The sequence below is a fragment of the Rhinopithecus roxellana genome, chromosome 3 (genome assembly GCF_007565055.1).
Source record: "Rhinopithecus roxellana isolate Shanxi Qingling chromosome 3, ASM756505v1, whole genome shotgun sequence".
Lineage (NCBI taxonomy): Eukaryota > Metazoa > Chordata > Mammalia > Primates > Cercopithecidae > Rhinopithecus > Rhinopithecus roxellana.
In genome coordinates, this window is record NC_044551.1 from 64,497,042 (window position 1) to 64,518,934 (window position 21,893).

Sequence of the window (21,893 nt, forward strand, 5' to 3'; positions counted from 1 at the left end):
CAGTGCCAGTCAGAGTTTGGGAACATCGTACTAACTAGAACAAGCTTGGGATATATTATTTTTTAAGAAGACAGGTAAAACAATGGTGTTAAAGTAACATTCTCTTCAACACCCCAGCTCTTCATCTTACAGCCCTTTGAGAGGAGGGTAATACTGAAGAATGATTCAGAGTTCTTAGGTTTCTTCACTTGTGCAATGGAGTGAATAATGCCTGCCTCCTGAAGTTGTAAGGATTAAGTGCAGTGCCATTTGGAAAGCACTTAGCAGTGTTTAATGAAGATGTTAACTATTGCTAATATTGTTGGTGTTGATGCCAACTGGTAAAGCCATCAGTTATATTCTGCTAGTATTAAGTTGCTTTTTGAAAATTTGTAAATACTATCTATGGATTAAACTTATTTTAAGGAAACTCTTTCGATGTTTTTGGAGTTTTTTTTTTTTTTTTTTTTTTTTTGCTTTTAAGTTCAGAGGCAAATGAAAAACATGATATAAATTAACAGCAGTTATATTTGTTACATGAAGATGATCTTATATATTCTTTGTCCATTTAATTTTTCCAATATTATATTTTTTGACACTGGAGGAAAATGATTTCAAAAAAAATTTTTGTTGTTTTTGAGATAGTCTCACTCTGTCGCCTAGGCTGGAGTGCAGTGGCATGATCTTGGCTTCTCTGCCTGCAGCCTCTGCCTTCTGAGATCAAATGATTCTCCTGCCTCCGCCTCCCAAGTAGCTGGGATTACAGGCACACACCACCATGTCTGGCTAATTTTGAGGTTTTTAGTAGATATGGGGTTTCACCATGTTGGCCAGACTGGTCTCGAACTCCTGGCCTCCCAAAGTGCTGGCATTACAGGCATGAACCACCACGCCCAACCCTAAAAAAAAAAAAAAATTTAATAGGATGTTTTTAATGACTAATACTTCCAGCCCTGTAATGATGTTTATGTCAGGAAACAATAAAGCTCGAGCACAGTGGCTATATGTATAAACTAAATTAACTCAAACTAAATAAGTGGTTCTCAACCAAGGGCAATTTTAACCCCCAGAAGACATTTGACATTACTTGGAAGCATTTTTGGTTAACACAACTTGGAGGGGTGCTGCTGGTATCTGTGGCTAATGATGCTACTTAACATCTTAAAATGAACAGGACAGCACCCCGCAACAAATAATAGTATGTCAAGGTTGAAAAACCCTGAGCTATAAATCATACACTAATCTTTTGTTAATCAGTTATAATTATTTTAACTGGTTATAGCAAGTTTGAATGTCAGTCAACTTTTGAATATAAGTATTTTTAAAACTACTGTTAATCGGCACATTTTGAAATTAAGACTACTTCAAAACTCAATACTATTACTGTTTTATTACAGATGAACCCACAAGATCATTGAGTGGTCTCATCTTGAAGAATAATGTGAAAGCACACTTTCAGAACTTCCCAAATGGTGTAACAGACTTTATTAAAAGTGAATGTTTAAATAATATTGGTGACTCCTCTCCTCTGATTAGAGCCACTGTTGGTAAGTTATATTACAACAGTTTTGCTTACTTTGTTTGTAACTGGGTCATTTTTAGAGATGACAGATTATTTCCTTAGGAATTTTTATTGGTTCATGTTAAATTGTGATGGGGAAACTTTCATTGCCTTAAATGCTTTCGAAATGGTGTAGTCATGGTAAAAGCTCTCTCATCCAGTGAAACCAGTGACCCTGGATAAAAGGAGAGCCTAATTAAACTTAGCTTAATCAGAGTTGGTTAAAATGGGGCATCAACAAGTGATACTAATTTGCAGACACTACTTTTTCTTGAGCGCGCGGATTGGAGTTCTGGTTTTTTGTTTTGTTTTGTTTTGTTTTTTGTGGTTTTTTTGTGGGGTGAGGGCGTTTGAGACAGAGTCTCTGTTGCCCAGGCTGGAGTGCAGTGGCACAATCTTGACTCACTGCAACCTCCGCCTCCTGGATTCAAGCAATTCTCCTGCCTCAGCCTCCCGAGTAGCTGTGAATGCAGGCACCTGCCACCATGCCCGGCTAATTTTTGTACGTTTTAGTAGAGACAGGGTTTACACCATGTTGGCCAGACTGATCTGGAACTCCTGACCTCAGGTGATCCGCCTGCCTCAGCCTCCCAAAGTCCTGAGATTACAGGTCTCAGCCATGGTGCCTGGCTTGGAGTTCTTATTTTCTGCCTAGTGTAATGTGTGGGATGTAATTTCTTGTTTCACTTTTACAGGTAAAGAAATACTTTTTGATTGTTTATGAAAAACCTAAACGTATATAGGATTCTAGAATTTTACTATTTTCTCCCTTGTTTTTAAGTATTTGCCTTGTCATTAATTCAGCAGCAACATTTTAGTCTTTTCAGAGTGTTCAGCTTATTTTCAGGCGCAGTACAACTTTCTGTTAGCTTATGTAATACTGAATTAACATGCTTAGTTATAGTAACTTGTATAAATCTATTTGGAAACACACACAACTGGCTGTTGGTTAACACCATATACCAACCAATGGAAGCAGTAATAAATAGCCTACTGAAGAGGAGCTTACTAATGGGCAGACTTTAGTATACCATGGGCTTAAACAGCTAACTTTTATAAGGACCTGGAAAGCGTCTGTTAATCTACCCAGGCTGGTTAAATGAAAATCAGTTAAATGAGTCAGATGCTTTCATTAAGAGTTCCTGGCTGGGCATGGTGGCTCACACCTGTAATCACAGCACTTTGGGAGTCTGAGGCGGATGGATCACCTGAGGTCAGGAGTTCGAGACCAGCCTGACATGGTGAAACCCTGTCTCTATTAAAAAATACAAAAAAATTAACCGGGTGTGGTGGCACATGCCTGTAATCCCAGCTACTTGGGAGGCTGAGGCAGGGGTATCGCTTGAACCCTGGAGGTAGAGGTAGAGGTAGAGGTTGCAGTGAGCCGAGATCACGCCATTGTTCTCCAGCCTGGGTGACAAGCGAAAATCTGTCTCAAAAAAAAAAAAAAAGAAGTTCCTATTTTGTCTTTGTGGGTTTGAAAAATATTCATCTCTTACTTACAAAGTGTTGGCTCTATGACATCCCTCTAGATATTCTTGTATTAAACAGTGCCATCATTGACACTGATTTTAAATTTGATGGGTAGAGGACATTTGTGGTTTGAGAAAAAGGACTCCCTAGATTAATATACTCTTATGTACCTTAAGGCTTTACCTACTCTTGATACTGTTAAAAAGAATGGTGAGTGTGTGCCAGCCTTTTCCATTTCAGATCCAGGAGAGAAATCCCCACACATAAGTGGAATGGGATTTGGAGGGAAGGTGGGTTTCCTCTGAGAGTTGGCAACTCAGCTGAAAGGAAAGGAGAGGATTTAGAAACTAGATATGAGATTGTTTCTTCCTAAACTGTATTTCATTATAAACCTATCTTTAAGTGCCATCTGGTCCAAACTACAATACTTTGTGTCTTTAAATTTGAAAGGTTAGAAGTAATAGTACTGGGGAGAGAAGAATTGGTTTTATCTCCCCATGAGTACTTTCACCTTCCATAAGGTTTTTGAACATGTTTAGGAGCTGACTTTATCTTGGGAATTATTTAAGCACTTAGGTATCATCTGACTTATTTTAAAACGGAGATTGGTGAAATTGACTTATGTAGGTATTTTTATTTCTTGCTGTGTATTAGTAGAATACTAAAGGTCTTTCATTTTAGTTTATGTTAAGTAGATATTTAAGTATTCTAATTGTGAGGGACCATTGCAGTTTTCAGTGTAGAAACAGCTTTTATTTAGTTGCTTTACTACAGATGGAGCTTCAAACATAACTGCAGTGTATTTTCAAGTGACATGATGTCTGGGATTTCATAAAAGAGCAATTAGGAATGTTAAGGTGGTTGTGGGTAGAAGTATGGATGAAACAACATTGACCATGTATTAATGATTGTTGAAGCTAATTAATGGATACATTTAGTTCATTGTATTTTTCTATTTTTATGTATGTATGTGAAATTTTCTATTTAAAAAAGTCTGTAATGTTAACTAGATACAACAGCTATGAGCTTGAAATAAGTTAGCTAAAAATTAGTTCATTTTTGTCCCTCCTTCCTTCACACACCCCTTCCACCCCTACTGTTTGATATGTATTAGTGAAGGTGGTGAAAGGTATGATTGACAGATTCTTCCCAAAGAGGGGAGAAATTATTTTGGAGGCACAGCATTAAGACTCTAAAGTATTGGCCAGGTGTGGTGGCTCACGCCTGTAATCCCAGCACTTTGGGAGGCCAAGGCGTGGGCATCACGAGGTCAGAAGATCGAGACCATCCTGACTGACACGGTGATACCCCGTTTCTACTAAAAATACAAAAAATTAGCCAGGCGTGGTGGCGGGCATCTGTAGTCCCAGCTACTCAGGAGGCTGAGACAGGAGAATGGCATGAACCCGGGAGGTGGAGTTTGCAGAGAGCCAAGATCACGCCACTGCACTCCAGCCTGGGCTACAGAGCAAGACTCCGTCTCAAAAAAAAAAGAAAAAACACACTCTAAAATATTTCATAATTTTGTTGTTTTGTTTGTTTTGCTTCAGGAAAATTGATGAGTTTGCTTAAACACATTGGGGCTTTCCAACAAATCTGGGAAGGTGGTTGTTTTTTTAATTACCTAAATTGCCTAATCTTAGTTTACATGAGAAAAAGATGTAAAACACTTCCAGGAACATATTTTGTAAGTGAAATAATTTTTGGGGGTTTCTGAAAATCATTTCTAAGAATTGGCAACAGACTCTTCATCAATTATTAACCTTCGCAGAAAATTCTTGGTGTATGTATAGTCATGCAAGTACTCCGACTCTACATTATCAGTTAATGTAGGACTCTGTTCCTCTAGACCCGAGTTTTCCAACCTCAGCACTTAACATTTTGGACTGGATAATTCTTTGTTGTTGGGCTATTTTGTATGTGCGCTACAGGATGTTAGTCAGCACACCTGACTACCCACTAGATACCAGTAGCAGCCGCATACCCTGTTGTAACAACCAAAAATGTCTCCAGACCATGTCACATGTTGGGGTCAGGGAGTGCCTGACTGAGCTCCTTTAAGGGCAAGGACCGTGTGTTATTTTTGTATTTCTTAGCACCTATTAATGATATTTACAATACTTAAATATCTTAATTAAAAGATTACTGATTATAAAAATAGACTTGCAGCTTTGGCTTTAAAAATTTTTATTAACCTTAACAATACATGTTGGGAATCTTACCAAGGAAGTCTGTTTGGAAGGGACCACATCTTAATGACTGTTGGGTAATTCATTAGATGAAGTAAAGATGTTTCTCTTGTTTAGAGAGTATATAGTTTGTTTGTAATTTTATTATTTCAATGAATATTCTCTTGTATGTGTTTGTACACTTACAGGCAAATTTCTGTAGGATTAATTCGTGTAAGTGGCATTATTGGGTCAAAGTGTGTTTAAACATTTTAAGATTTTAGTAGTTGTTGCCAAGCACACTGATTTCATTCCTGTATTTGTTGTAAATACTGAGAAATATGTGTCACTTCCCACTTTTTGCAGCTATGCTAGGTATTAGATGCTTTTTCATGTGTGGGTGAGATTATGGGTCCAGGTAAGTTTGTTAGTCCATCAACATTCTTTAGTGTTCTGCTAACAGAAGTAATGAATGTGAGCAGTTCATTAGTACCAAGTTGTAGATTGGGTTTAATTGTTGTGATTTATTGCTTGTTTGTAGTCTTTTTTAAGTCATGCTTGATTTCTTTTAGACAGATTCAGATCTTTCTCATTCCTTTAGTTCTTTTATATTTTGACTTTAGGAAAGACTAATTTGCAGGAAGGATCAGGTCTTGCTGCTTTTGGATCTTAATGGAAGGCTATTTTATTGTAAGGGCTATATCTTGAAAATGCTATCAGTACATTAATTCTTACTATACAATTTAATTTTTTTGTGTGTGAAGAGTAAATTTGCCAGGAGCTTTACTTTCTAGATTCTTTTTTAGTTCTTTATCATTGGGAGTAACCTTCTCAAAACTAAAGGTAGAAAATTTATATACACAGTGACATTTGCTGTTCAGTAATAGTCATTGAGTGTTTACTAGATGCCAGGCATTTTGTATATATCCAGTTGAATTTTCAAAATAACCCTATGAAGAGTTTCCTTTTTGCACACTCATATTTTGCAGCTTAGAATACATATAATTTTCCTATTGTCAGTTTATACTTTTCTGGCACTGAAAGATCCATAATCACTAAGCATATTATATCACTAGTATGTTTACTAAGGGAGAAAAAAATATTAACACAAATCCTTTCTGTTGTCCTTGGGTTTGTATTAACACAAAACTTTCCTTACATTTGTGTGTATTTGCATAATTCATCGACTATCACAGCTCAGCTGCACAACACAGTTGAGATAATCTGTTCAGTCCGAACAACATGATCAGTGAGCCTGGGCCACCCAGCCTCCAAGATCGCCTCTCTGGCAACTCATTCTTGATCCAGTAAGTGGGAACTGTCTTAAGAGTATACTACATGAGGGAGAGTGTTGTAAGCAGTGAAACATGTAGGATTATTCTCAAGTGCTGCTTATCTACTTGAGATAAGTTTTTAAAACTTGATAAGTTTTTCCTACCATGGTCCTTGTCTCTGGTTCCAGATTAAGTCAGGGAGCTATTTTTAGCCTCTTAACGTGTCTTTTATTTGAACCTAACAGACTCGTAAGTTCATCACCCAGTGTTAAGTACTGCTAACATTTTGGTATACTTTCTTTCTACTCTTTTGTATGGATAAATCAGAATTATTATTATTATTATTATTATTTTTTTTTTTTTTTTTTTTGAGACAGAGTTTCACTCTTATTGCCCAGACTGGAGTACAACGATGTGATCTCGCCTCACTGCAACCTCCACCTCCCGGTTTCAAGCGATTCTCCTGTCTCAGCCTCCTGAGTAGCTGGGATTACGGGCATGCGCCACCATGCCCGGCTAATTTTGTATTTTTAGTAGAGATGGGGTTTCTCCATGTTGATGAGGCTGGTCTCGAACTCCCAGCCTCATGTGATCCACCTACCTCGGCCTCCCAAAGTGCTGAGATTACAGGCATGAGCCACCGTGCCCAGCCATTAGAATTAATTTTAATTGGTGGAACTATTCTTGATATTATGGCAGAAAAAGAAGTTGCAGTTTTATACTTGATAAATTTAACTCAAAAACCCTTAAAGGGTGAAAATTTGAAAAACAGTATTAGACACAGATCTGGTTTCTGTGAGATTTTTTCCCACAAGATATGCAATGGTGATATGGGTGTCGTCGGTGAGTGTTACTGATTTTTTTTGAGACGATCTCACTCTGCCCAGGCATGAGTGTGGCTCGTAATCATGGCTCACTGCAGCCTTGACCTCCTTGACTCAGGTGATCCTCTCACTTCAGCCTCCTGAATAGCTGGGATCACAGGCGCATATCATCATGCCCATCTGATTTTCTTGTATTTTTAGTAGAGACGGGGTTTCACCGTGTTGCCCAGGCTGGTCTGGAATTCCTGTTATCAAGAGATCTACCCACCTAGGCCTCCCAGAATGCTGGGATTACAGGCATGAGCCACCACATCTGGCCAAATGTTATTATTTATATAAAATGTGTTTGTGCATACAGTTGCTCACATGGCAATACCTAACATAATGCTGTTGGATTTCCTAAAGAAGTGTGTTTTCGTTCAAGGTATTTTGATCACAACTATAGCCTCCAAGGGAGAATTGCAGAATTGGCCTGACCTCTTACCAAAACTCTGTAGCCTGTTGGATTCTGAAGATTACAATACCTGTGAGGTAAGGATATTGGTTTCACATATAATTGGGTTTTTTCTATTTTTCTTGTCATGTTATGTATTAGCAGCTTTTGGGGAAAACAATTCCTCCGAAACATACAGCTTCTCAAAACTTAGAAACCTAGTTACCTTTGTGTTATATTACATTTGTAAATCATTTATTATTCTATAAAAACTGTTACATTATAAACCTCTTTTACTATATTTCACACAAGGACGTATCTTGTTTTTCTGTGATAAAATTATTCTTGAATGTATACGTATGTAATGAACAGTTTGTGTCAAGCTTAAATCAGTTAAAGATAGATTGAAATTTACCAAATTCCTGGACCATGAGTACTTTTTTAGCTTCTCTAAATTGTTTTTATGCCTCTTATTATGTGATATCTAAGGGATGCTGAACTTGTGGTTTTGTTGGGTTTTTGGTGTTTGGTTTTTTTTTTTTTTTTTTTAAAAAGACAGGATCTCACTCTGTTGCCAGGCTGAAGTGCAGTGGCACCATCATAGCTCAACCTCCTGGGCTCAAACAATTCTCCTACATCAGCCTCCCAGGTAGCAGGGACTACAGGCATGTGCTACCATGCTAGACTAATTGTTTCTTTTTTTTGGTAAGATGGGGTCACGCTGTTGTTCAGGCTGACCCCGAACTCCTGAGCTCAAGCAATCCTCCAGCCTCAGCTTCCCAAAGTGCTGGGATTACAGGCATGAGCAGCTGCACTTCACTAAACTTGTCTTCATTTTTTTGTTTGTTTCAAACAGAGTCTCGCTCTGTTGCCTAGGCTGGAGTGCAGTGGCATAATCTCAGCCCACTGCAACCTCTGCCTCCCAGAATCAAGTGATTCTCCCACCTCAGCCTTCCGAGTAGCTGGGATTATAGGCATGAGCCACCACGCCTGCCTAATGTTTTTGTATTTTTAGTAGAGATGGAGTTTCACCATGTTGGACAGGCTGGTCTTGAACCCTGGCTTCAAATGATCCACCTGTCTCAGCCTCCCAAAGTGTTTGGATTACAGGTGTGAGCCTCTGCGCCAGACCATTTTCTTAGTTTTAATCATACATTAACTCTGACCTGTGGGTGTTCTTTGCCACTGATTAGATCACTAGCATCCTTTTCGTTTGGGGAGAGAGAATGATTTCTCATGGTTAGTGGATACTGTAAGTATCTCTTTCATTAGCAGGCTTCCAATTTGGGTGGAAATCTATTTTATGTGGAAACCATATTCCGTGTTTTGACTGTATAAAGCAGTGACTCCTCTACCTCTCAAAGAGCGGAGGTTGAAGACAGGGCAGGCACAGGAATAACCTGTCAACAACCCAAAAAAACCCACAGGAATAACCTAACCTAAAAGGGAAAGAAAACCGATCGGGCGTGGTGGCTCACACCTGTAATCCCGAGGCCTAAGTGGGTGGATTGCATGAGTTTGAGACCAGCCTGGGCAATGTGGTGAAACCCTATTAGAAAAAATTGGCCAGGTGTGGTGATGTGCGCCTGTGGTCCCAGCTACTCAGGAGGCTGAGGTGGGAGGATCACTTTAACCTGTGAGGTGGAGGCTGCAGTGAGGCGAGATCACACCACTGCACTCCAGCCTGGGCGACAGAGCAAGACCCTATCTCCAGAAAAAAATACACCTAACCACACATAAGGTAGTTTTAGGGCATGGCAGTTTGTTGCCCGACAGGTGGATAAAGGGAAATAGAGAAGATAGAGAGAGGGGGAGTTAGCTAAGTACTGCTTAAAACCACTTTTCTTGCTCCCTGAAAGAAAAAGAAAAATTGTTTGTTCCCATATACATAAAAATGCTTTGGGGCCAGGTGTGGTGGCTCACACCTATAATCCCAGCACTTTGGGAGGCTGAGGCGGGCGGATCTTTTGAGGTCAGGAGTTTGAGAGACCAGCCTGACCAACATGGTGAAACCCCATCTCTACTGAAACACAAAAATTAGCCAGGCATGGTGTCGAATGCCTGTAATCTCAGCTACTCGGGAGGCTGAGTCAGGAGAATCACTTGAACCCAGGAGGCAGAGATTGCAGTGAGCCGAGATTGCGCCACTGCACTCCAGCCTGGGCAACAGAGCAAGAATCCATCTCAGAAAAAAAAACGAAAAACAAACTTTGGAAATACACTGATAAGATTACAGAAAAGCTAAGTAAGTAATCATGTGACAGTTGATTGCATTTAAATAGTGCTTTGGTGTGATGGTAGTAACATAAAAGAAGATCAGGCGGGGCGCAGTGGCTCACGCCTGTAATCCCAGCACTTTGGGAGGCCGAGTCAGGCAGATCACAAGGTCAGGAGATGGAGACCATCCTGGCTAACAAGGTGAAACCCCGTCTCTACTAAAAATACAAAAAATTAGCCGGGCGTGGTGGTGGGCACCTGTAGTCCCAGCTTACTCAGGAGGCTGAGGCAGGAGAATGGCTTGAACCCGGGAGGCAGAGCTTGCAGTGAGCCGAGATTGTGCCACTGCGCTCCAGCCCAGGCGACAGAGCAAGACTCCGTCTCAAAAAAAAAGATCAAAATTTTAAGCAAGCACTTTCCAAGAATAAAAAATTTAAGCTGCAGTAATTGAAATTGTTGAGCTGGTGTACTACATAGAAGTCATACTGTAAATAAACAATATTCCCATCCATCTGCACTAAAGATAGTGGTTTTCCAGATGTTGGTATGTAGTGATAGCTAAATGTTTGTTCTTATTTAAAATTTTTAATTGCCACGTGGGTAACAAGTTCGCATTTAATTTGATGTAATAGGGTTTCAGAAGTAAAGCTTTTTTTAAAAAAAAAAACCTTAATAATAAAATATGACTATTTTAGCGTGACAATTAAAATTCCTGATATTTAATGCATATTAAATTGAAGACTGAAATTTAATATATTGATTAAATTTTAGACTTAAAAATATTTTCAGATTTAATATTTTTAAGATATTATAAAATCTGAAAGGATGTTGAGTAATTTCCTTAAAGGATTTTACCTTCTGTTGGACACATTAAAACTGTACTATGGAGAATAAGCATCAAGTTGCTGCTGATGGAATTATGTAATATAAACAGTAAAGTAGGTGGGTGGGTAACTAGTAGGTTACATGTTATGTACAAAAGCTCTGGATTTTCCCCTTTAGCATTAAAATGGTTTTAGGAAAATGGTCGCCAATTTGCATTGCCTGCCCTTGCAACAGATTTTGTCACCGGTTACCCGGTGAATACTTTTATATGTAAGTAACTTTTCTTTTTTGTGGCAGAGTTTTGCCCTCTCACCCAGGCTGGAGTGCAGTGGTGCGATCTTGGCTCACTGTACCCTCTGCCTCCAGGATTCAAACGATTCTCATGCCTCAGCCTATGGAGTAGCTGGGATTACAGGCATGCATCACCACACCCAGCTAATTTTTTTGTTTTTAGTAGAGACGGGGTTTCACCATGTTGGCTACACTGGTCTCAAACTGCTGACCTCAGGTAATCCACCTGCCTTGGCCTCCCAAAATGTTGGGATTACAGGCTTGAGCCACCGCACCCGGCCTAAGTAACTTTTTAATGGTATTAATATCCTCTCTGTGCTTCAAAAAGAAAAGTATTATAGTGATTACTCTTCTGTGTAGATGTAGTTTTATATTTAATTTAAACAAACTGGTATTTACTTCCTGCCAACCAAAATATCCTCCACTTCTAAGTCATTTAATGCTAAAACTAAAATATACCCTTGTATTTTAACTGAGATTTTTACATACTCGATGATATAATAATTTGTTTTAAAATTGAATATTAGGGCGAGCGTGGTGGCCCACGCCTGTAATCCCAGCTCTTTGGGAGGCCGAGGCAGGCAGACCAGCTGAGGTCAGGAGTTTGAGACCAGCCTGGCCAACACGATGAAACCCCGTCTCTACTAAAAATACAAAAATTAGCCAGGCACAATTGCAGGTACTTGTAATCCCAGCTACTCAGGAGGCTGAGGCAGGAGAATCACTTGAACCCAGGAGGCAGAGGTTGCAGTGATGGGAGATTGTGCCACTACACTCCAGCCTGGGCGAAAGAGCAAGACTCCGTCTCAAAAAAAAAAAAAATTTGAGCGATTAAATTTACAGATTTTATAAGGCATTTTATGTGGGCTGAGAACATTAATCCATACAAATTAGTCAGCATTCTTCAGCTTGTTTTCATATGGCTTCGTTTTTAACAAATTCTAATAATTTAAATATGTCTCTTACAGGGAGCATTTGGCGCCCTTCAGAAGATTTGTGAAGATTCTGCTGAGATTTTAGATAGTGATGTTTTAGATCGTCCTCTCAACATCATGATTCCCAAATTTTTACAGTTCTTCAAGCATAGTAGTCCAAAAATAAGGTACTTATATTGCCAGTACTAATTCATTAACTCTGATATAAACCTGACCATTACCTTAGTTTTCATTACCTAGTATTTTTGAGATTAGCAAAAGATATTGGATGTTCCAGAGAGATGAACTTACGTAATTGAAATTGACTACTTCAGTAACAAAACCTGTGAAATGTTGATTGTGAGGAAATTTTCGTTAAACGTGATAAAAGTTTTCTGCCTTTTACAGTAGTTAATTATATTTGTGATAGTTAACAGGCATCTTCTAACTTCCTTTATTTAAGGCCGAGATTAGTTGTAGTTTTTTTCTTTTCAGCTTTGATTTTAGAATTGGGGCACATGTGCAGGTTTGTTACAAAGTCCTATTGCGTGTTGCTGGGGGTTTAGAGTACAAATGAATCCATCACCTAGGTGGTAAGCATAGTACCCATTAGCTAGTTTGGCCCTCTCCCTCCCCCTTCTTGTATTCCCCAGTGTCTGTTGTTCCCATCTTTACCTCGATGTGTACACAATGTTTAGCCCCCACTTATAAGTGAGAACATGCAGGTATTCATTATAATAATTAATGTTGTTATTTCTGACATAGTTAACTAGATAAGAGTTCACGTTTCCACGATGTTTCCCCCTTTAACATTTTAACTAAGATAATGAAAATGTGGTAATATATGTACTTCACATTTTGTGACTGATTCTCAGTAATTGAAAAAACAGCTGGGCCTGGTGGCTCATGCCTGTAATCCCAACACTTTGGGAGGCCCAGGTGGGTGGATTGCTTGAGCTCAGGAGTTTAAGACCAGCCTGGGCAATGTGGTGAAACCCCATCTGTACAAAAAATATAAAAATTAGCTGGGCATGGTGGCACACACCTGTGGTCCCAGCTACTTGGAGGGCCGAGGTGAGAGGATTGCTTAAGCCCAGGACGATGAGTTTGCAGTGGGCTGAGATTGTGCCACTGCACTCCAGCCTGGGCAACAGAGCGAGACCTTGTCTCAAAAAAGAAAAACAGAAAAATCCAAAAACCATATTTCTGGTAATTGATACACCATTGCTGGATATTATTCATAAATATTTTTTCACGGTTTTTATTTTGTAGATGTTCATTTGATTAAAAAGTTAGGTAAAGTTGAGCAATTCAGAAATATTTCACCTAAAATCACAGCACTTTGGGAGGCTGAGGCAGAAGGATTGCTTGAGGTCAGGAGTTAGAGACCAGACTGGGCAACATAGCAAGACCCTTTCTCTACAAAAAATAAGTTTAGAAAATTAGTTGAGTGTAGTAGGGTGTGTGCCTATAGTCCTAGCTACTCTGGAGGCTCAAGCGGGAGAATCACTTGAACCCAGGAATTCAAGGCTGCAGTGAGCCGCTGTGCTCTAATCTGAGTGATGGAATAAGACCCTGTCTGCAAAAAAAAAAAAAAAAATTCCATTCCATGAATGTTGATTAATACCCATTTGAGATTCTGCTGTACAGAAAAAAAAAGGATTTTTCATTTTAATGTATATTTGGGTAAGTAACTGTCTGCTATAAATATATACTAAATGTATCATCCGTCTTTAACATGATCTTATTCTACATTATTTAATACCTTATTAATGTAGTTTAACTGGCATTTACTATGTACTCTTAAGCGTTCTTCCCTCTCAACATAACTGTTGGACTTCAAGAATATAGAATTAGAGTATAGGAAACTACACTGTATTGCCTAGTTCTATAGGTAATGACTCAACAATTTAAAAATAAGAACCATTTTATCAGACTTGAGGTACTCAGAATTGAATTATTATTCTTAGTTGAAGACATTCTCATCATGGCCTACTCGTATTTAGCCTTTAGTTATGTATTCGTTATTTTTAATAGCATAAGCAGTCAGATCCACCACCTGAAACAAAATGAAGACGTTGACAACAGTCTACATCTAAACCCCAATTTCATACTTCCCTTACATTTCTTGATAATTTTATTGCATGCATATGCAAAGGGTGTTATATATCTTAGTTTTTAGCATTATAAGAACCGCACAGTACTGAATGTAGATATAGGCAACTTTAATGTTATGTTGTTAAGATTCATCTGTACTGAATCACTATAGCTCATTTTGACTCCTCTGTAGTACTCCATTGCATGACAATTGCATATTTTTTTAAGCGTTGCCAATCAAATGGATATTTGGTGTTTCATTATGGTCTTGATGATACTCTTTACTGTCATTAATGATGTTGAAGATCTTGTATGTTTATTGCCTTTATCTTGTTCTTGTCTTTTGTCCTTTTTTCTACTAGGTTATTTGTACTCCATTGATTTACAGGAATTCTCATCCTTTATCGGTTATGTGTGTAGAGAATATCTTAATCCCTTTTTGTCTTTACTAAGAGTTTAAAATGTTAAGGGCTCTTTGACATTTAAGAGCTTAATATATCTGGCATTTGTGGGTGTGTGCTATGAGAGAAACATTCTGTCTTTTCCATTTAGGTAACTTTTTCTTGCTGTCACATTTATTTTATAGTCCCTTTTCCTCATCAGTTTAAAATGTCACCTCTGTTACATGCTTAGTTATATATGTGTGCATAGGTCTATTAATGGGCCCTCTATTTTATTTCATTGCTGTTTCACGATTAAAGCTTCAAATTGAGTTCTGGTATGTCTTAGAGCAAAAATTGGAGCGTTTGAGGCTTTTTTTTTTTAACAAATTGTAGTTACTTAAAGTTTAGGCTGGGTGCGGTGGATCACCTGAGGTCAGGAGGTTAAGACTAGCCTGGCCAACATGGTGAAACCCTGTTTCTACTAAAAATACAAAAAATTAGCTGGACATGGTGGCGAGTGCCTGTAATTGTAGCTACTCAGGAGGCTGAGGCAGGAGAATCACTTGAACCCGGGAGGCGGAGGTTGCAGTGAGCCGAGATCGCGCCATTGCAACTCCAGCATGGGCAACAAGAGCAGAACTCCATCTCAAAATAAAAAAAGTTTATGACATATTGCAGTGAATTTCTACACAGCAAGGAAAGAGTTGTACAAACAGCTCAAACTATATAATTTTTCCATATTTTTATTGTGTTCTGGGTTATCTCAACTTGAAAAAAATTTTGTTTGACGTTACTCCTATTTACAAGTTAAATTTACATTCTGTCCCAAAATGGAATGAAAATAAGGCCTACAGTTTTACAACATATAAATTTGGCAGAACTTTTAAAATAATCATAAACGACAGGGCATAGTGGCTCACACCTGTAATCCCAGCACTTTGGGAGGCCGAGGCCAGTGGATCACCTGAGGTTAAGAGTTTGAGACCAGCCTGGCCAACATAGCAAAATCCGACCTCTATTAAAAATACAAAAGTTAGCCTGGCATGGTGGCATACACCTGTATCCCAGTTACTTGGGAGGCTGAGGCAGGAGAATCACTTGAACCCAGGAAGCAGAGGTTGCAGTGAGCTGACATTGCGCCACTGCACTCCCTCCTGGATGACAGAGTGAGACTCAATCTCAAAAATAAATAAATAAAAACAACTTCTTTAAAGAGTTTTACCTTATAAAAATATGTGTTGAAGAAAGGCTAAAAATCAGAATTTGACCTGAAATATGTAGACTTTTGGGATGAGAAATTAGAATTGAAAATATACATGATTTAGCAGAATTACTCGGAGCTTACTAAAAGTCTCAGTTGCTTCTAGGGGAAATATTTTCTTATAATCTATAAGGAAGAGATCACATTGGAAAAAAAATTCATTCTTCACAAACAAATGCCATTTATATGGTATCAGATCTAATTAACAAGTTGGTATTGATTATGAATACGTGACGTGAGTAATTATTCTGCCTTTGTTATTGCCTTTGATCACCAGAAATCAATACAAGGAAGTTTTATATACACAGATATCCATAGCATTCCAAGTTTGTCATATGTATTTCTGGCCTACATCTGATTCCTTTTATTGGGAAATGATATTTAGAGCTTACAGTAGACAGTAGGAATGCCTTTTCTCTTCCTTACACATTCTAGAATTGTCAAGTTTTATGAAAAATCTTGTTGGAATTTACATTGGAATAACATTAAATCTATAGATCAATTTAGGAGAAATAGTCATTTTCACAATACTAATTGCTGCTGCTTTTTTTTTTTTTTTTGAGACGGAGTTTTTGCTCTTGTCTCCCAGACTGGGGTGCAATGGCATGATCCCTGCTCACTGCAACCTCCACCTCTCGGGTTCGAGCGATTCTCCTGCCTCAGTCTCCCAAGTAGCTGGGATTACAGGCACATGCCATCACTCCCAGCTAATTTTTTTTATTTTTAGTAGAAATGGGTTTTCATCATGTTGGCCAGCCTGGTCTCGAACTCCTGACCTCAGGTGATCCGCCTACCTTGGCCTCGCAGAGTGCTGGGATTACAGGCCTGAGCCACTATGCCCGGCAATTGCTTCTTTTTAATAAAGTTTTATACTTTTCTTTTTAGAGGCCTTGAGCGTATTATATTAAATGTATTCCCAGGCACTTGGTCTTCTGATACTATAGTAAATGGTAGCATTTAAGTTACATTTTCTAGTTTTTTTCTTCATTGCTGATGTACAGAAACTATATTAAACTTCTAAAGAAAGCATGTCAAACTGTTACTTTTAATTTAAAATGTAAATCCTAACTGTTCCCAAGTTTCTGAAAATTATTTGGGGAAGCTAGTAGTAGGTGCCTCTGGAGGCTGGGGATAGGATAAATTTCTGCCTTTTAAATTTAGCCTCACATGCACACAAAAAAAAATGCAAGTTAAAAGGGCCTTAATTTAAAGGCCCTGTAAAAGACTTTATTGTATTTTTTTTTCCATTTGTTCATTATGCCAAGTACTTAACATATATATTAGCTCATTTAGTTTAATCCCCCCAACAAATGGATGAATTGTAGGTGGTGGTGGTGGTGGTGGTTGTTTTTGAGACAGAGTTTTTTTTGTTTGTTTGTTTTTTGAGACTGAGTCTCACTCCATCGCCCAGGCTAGAGTGCAGTGGCCCGATCTTGGCTCACTGCAACCTCCGCCACCCACGTTCGAGAGATTCTCCTGCCTCCTACCTCAGCCTCCCAAGTAGCTGGGATTATAGGCATGCACCACCAGGCCCGGCTAATGTTTGTATTTTTAGTAGAGGCAGGGCTTCACCATGTTTGCCAGGCTGGTCTCGAACTCCTGACCTCAAGTGATCCACCTGCCTTGGCCTCCCATATTGCTAGGATTACAGGCGTGAGCCACTGCGCCCAGCCAGTGGTAATTTTATAGAATGAAAAAAAACAGACTTTAAAGCGTAAGCAGCTTACCCTGTGCTGCACATTTAAGTGGTTGAGCTCCCCATAGTATGCTTTTTTCACTTAATGTTACCTTAATAAATGTTTATGTGCTTTGCTGTAACTGCAGAACCAAAAACCAACTGTGTTTTTGGCACAGTGGTTGAGACAAAGGTTCTCCTGAGGTTATATTTCAGAAGAGAAGACAGGAGAGATAATGAATAAGTAATATAATTTCAGACAGTGGTAAGTACGATGGAAAAATAATGAGATCAGGGATAGACAGTGATTCAGAGATACTTTATATAAATGGTTCTCTGTAAAGGAAACATTTGTACAAAGACTGAACAAAGTAAGGAAGTGAGTCTATGAAAGATGGTGAAGAATGTTTAAGACAGAACAGCAAGTGAGAAGGCTCTGGAATTAGGAATCAGCTTTTTAGAGTGACAGAAGAAAGAAACTTTGGGCTGTAGCAGCATGATGGGAATTGAAGTTAGGGAGTAAGGGAGGAGCCACAGTATAAAGGAATATCTAGGCAAGTGGTCAGCAAACTGTGTCCCATGGAGCCAAATTTAGCCCATGACCTGCAAGGTAAGGATGATTTTTTAATTTAAGAGGTTGTAATTAAGAGGGAAAAAAATGACAAAGGTGTTCATGTGGCACATGAAGTTTAAAATATTTACTGTTTGACCTTTTGTAGAAAAAGTAGATTAAGTTTTATTGCAGCAATCTGAATGAGAGTGTAGTGTGGTCTGTGTGTGTCAAACAGGCTGTAGTGGGGTTTCGGACAGTGGAAGTTGGGAAACCAGTCACAGCCTATTTCACTAACTCTGGTAAGAGATCAGAGATCATGGCCTGGATGAGAGAAATGAAAGCAGTGATAAATGATTGAATTAAGAGTAAATGTTTAAAGGTGGTGCCAATAAGAACTGCTGAGCAATTGAATTGCATATGCCAGAACACATGGACTATTCTCTATTTTTACTTTCAAAACGAATGTTTACCTATCATTTTTAAATCTGTAGGTATCTAAAAAACAACTATGCCCCTCACTCAACCTCCACTCTTTAGGGATATGCCCTATTAAAAATTTGCACATGTCCTTTCTAACATTTTTCAGTTGCTTAGAAATACATGGTGCCCTGCAACTTGCATTTTGCACTTAATATATCATTCAAATTCTTTCTTTGTTGATACAGAAGTTTGACTTATTATTTTTAGTGGGTATATTGATAGACATATACCGTAATACTTTTATGGAGGAATGTTTTTGCCAATTTTCTGTAGATAGAACAAAGTTACAATGAGCATATGTTAAATTTTAAACTTTGTTTCTAGGTCTCACGCTGTTGCATGTGTCAATCAGTTTATCATCAGTAGGACTCAAGCTCTAATGTTGCACATTGATTCTTTTATTGAGGTAAGACTTGTTCTTGTCTCTCTCTCCCCCAAGCCCCCAACTTTTTTTTTTAAGAAGATTAGGTGATACTAACTGCATGTAGTTTTGCTTTAAAACAAAATAATCATTTATAATTCTAAAGTCAATATTTAATTAAATGATTTCTGATAGTATTAAAACTGGATATGGGATAGATTGTAACTTTTGTAAGCTGAGAAAGCACTTCTTTTACTAATTTTTCTACTTGTATCATTATACAAACACTGATTTTGGTGGCAGGGGGTGTTTAGTATCTTGACTACTTTAAAAATTTTTTCCTTCAATATACTGTTCACATTGCATATGGAAACCAAGTCCCTCAGCTCATGCAGTTTTTGAAATGTGAAAAATTGGTGAGGTTAGATTAAGTTGATTGGTAGAATCTGAAGGCACAGACTACAAGGACAATATTTTCCATTGTAAAATTAGAGGCATCAGGAAAAATAGACTCTTAAAGACATTTTGAACTTTCCAATAAAAGCGGAAAGAAACGAGCATAATTTTCTGGCCAGGAACCATGAGCACCACAATTTCTTTTCAAAATCTCTGCTACTTGATAACAATTAAAAGGATTGTTAAGGTTCCTTAAGCACTTTCACTTTTATTTTCATGAAATGGAATTTTTAAAGTCCCTTAGAAGTCAGACTGCTGATATTACTGTTGGGATATTATAAGGAAGAGTCGGCAGAGGGGGGAGATCACATTACTTTTTTTTGTCACTTAAGTTGACCAGATTCTTTCTGAGCATCTTTTACCAATAGACTAAGAGTAGTAGCCATAAAGATCCTTTAACCACTTACAAGTTAAAACCAAAATGTGTCTTAAATAGTTCTACTGACTTACTACCTACTGTGGAACAGATGCCATGCTTGATACTAGGGATACTTAAACTTTATGCCTACAAGGTGTTTTCTTTCAGTCTAATCTAGTCTAGTCTAGAGGTGGTATAATGTAGTGGGTAATACTAGAGGTCTGGAGTAGACTATTGGTGTTCAAATCCCAGCTTCTCAGTTTAGTAGTTTTGTAACCTTAGGTACTTTTTTTTTTTTTTTTTTTTTTTTTGAAGCGGAGTCTCGCTCTGTCGCCCGGACTGGAGTGCAGTGGCCGGATCTCAGCTCACTGCAAGCTCCGCCTCCCGGGTTTACGCCATTCTCCTGCCTCAGCCTCCCGAGTAGCTGGGACCACAGGCGCCCGCCACTTCGCCCGGCTAGTTTTTTGTATTTTTAGTAGAGATGGGGTTTCACCGTGTTAGCCAGGATGGTCTCGATCTCCTGACCTCGTGATCCGCCCTTCTCGGCCTCCCAAAGTGCTGGGATTACAGGCTTGAGCCACCGCGCCCGGCCAGGTACTTTATTTAACTGATGTTTTCTTTATATCATCTGTAAAATGAGTCAATAATTGACCTACCTTGTTGGATTGTTATACACCTAGTTGATAAAAGTAAATTGGAACAGTGCCTGCCACAGAGTAAGCTAGTACTTCATGTTAGCTATTAAAGTATTAATAGTGGTATTTCTGTTGTAATTATCATAGTGTTTCCTTTTGTATTACTCTTTCACAGTTTAATAAAGGGGACAGTGATAGGCATACAAGCATCTTATAAAGAAATATAATCTAAAATAAATGAAATTGAATTCTCTCTGAAAATAAAAATTTCATAGGACTGTACTCAGCAAGTGAGGCAGAAACGTTTTCTAACATTTTAAAATATTTCGCTTTACTATTAAATAATATGTTAATATTTGTTTACTACTTGATAGTCCTACAGAATTTAGCCAATTCTCCACCCTACAAAAACAGTAAACCTCTGGAGGAAGTGCCTCTAACATATAGTAGGCCCTCAATAGCAATTTGCCAAGTGAATAAGTAAACTAATTTTCTTCACTTGCCATTGTTTCCATGGTATCAAGTCTGCTAAGTCTAATGTATTGATGAAAAGTTTGTTGGTTACCAGTACATGGCTATAATGTGTAACCTTGGCAAAGCTGGGTATTCATTGACAGTAGTAACAAAAGTGACAAATGCAAGATGATGGCATTGGATATCTCCACCGCCAACCCAGTTGCTGTTCTCTAGAGTAAATTAATGAAATCTTTTAATAAAATTTAATGGAGGACGCACTGTTAATGGCAATGCCTGCTGGGAAAACAGTGCTCTTCTCTAGGTAAAACACATGATTAAAACAGGAACTCCCTAGTTTTGAGAGGGTCAAATGTGGAAGCAGGACTTGGGTAAATCAACATTTTTAAAATGCTGCAATAGTAGTTCACATAGTGTCCCATTTGATCATTGAATTTCTCCTCTGAATTTCTTGTAATGAGACTTCAGGTTCATTTTGTAGAGATTTCTGTGATTTCCTGAAAAAAGACAGTGGGACACATTGGATTTTACGTATTTTTTAAATGCTTGTTTTACTGCTTTTAGTACACGTATGTGTAAATAAAGTAAGACTGTATGTGTGACATGAGGAAGGCTTCATTGTGTTTTTCTTTCACATCCCCACTCTGAGAGATGTCTTTTTCTTCTAGTGGAAGCTTGTTTGGTATAAGGAAATGAGTGTGAACTCTGATTCCGTGAAAGCCAGATTCAGATCTTCTGCTGGTTATCAAGCTACTTAACTTCTATTAATGTGTTTCCTTATTTGTAAAATTGAATAATAACATGTTAAGAGTTTTGAAGATTAAACAAAGTAGCCTATTGTCCATTCAGACATTGTTTTTTTACCTTGCAGACATACTTGTAGGGAACAGCATAATATTTATTACTAATTTTATTGAACAACATCAGTTTAGGGTTAAGTTAGAAAATCAGTATATATTAATATTTGTCGATTATTGCATCTATATCACCTTTTTATAGAACTTGAATCTATTACCACCTCTCACCTTAAAAATCAGAGTTGGTAGGGAATAGTCTTTTGTCTCTGCTTCTGGATGAGCAAAAAAATGGTCCTATGTCCTAATGACACAGTTTCTTAAAAACTAAAAACTTCCCCGAAATACAACTGATTGTACTCTATCAGAAAAGAATAGCTGTTCATCTTTTATCAAAATCATCATCT

At 38.2% G+C, this 21,893-nt stretch overlaps 1 protein-coding gene across 4 annotated transcripts in view; it reads left to right on the forward strand.

Annotated features, from left to right (window-relative positions):
• TNPO1 (transportin 1) overlaps positions 1-21,893 on the forward strand; it is a 97,967-nt gene that overhangs the window by 38,174 nt on the left and 37,900 nt on the right. For 3 of the 4 annotated variants that reach the window (XM_010378907.2, XM_030927053.1, XM_010378908.2), the window contains exons 4-7: positions 1,377-1,526; positions 7,704-7,810; positions 12,014-12,147; positions 18,733-18,814. In XM_010378907.2, the coding sequence (XP_010377209.1) occupies positions 1,377-1,526; positions 7,704-7,810; positions 12,014-12,147; positions 18,733-18,814 (473 nt within the window). Of the gene's footprint in view, positions 1-1,376; positions 1,527-7,703; positions 7,811-12,013; positions 12,170-18,732; positions 18,815-21,893 lie in introns of those variants that run through there. The other variant, XM_030927054.1, reaches the window with a different exon arrangement.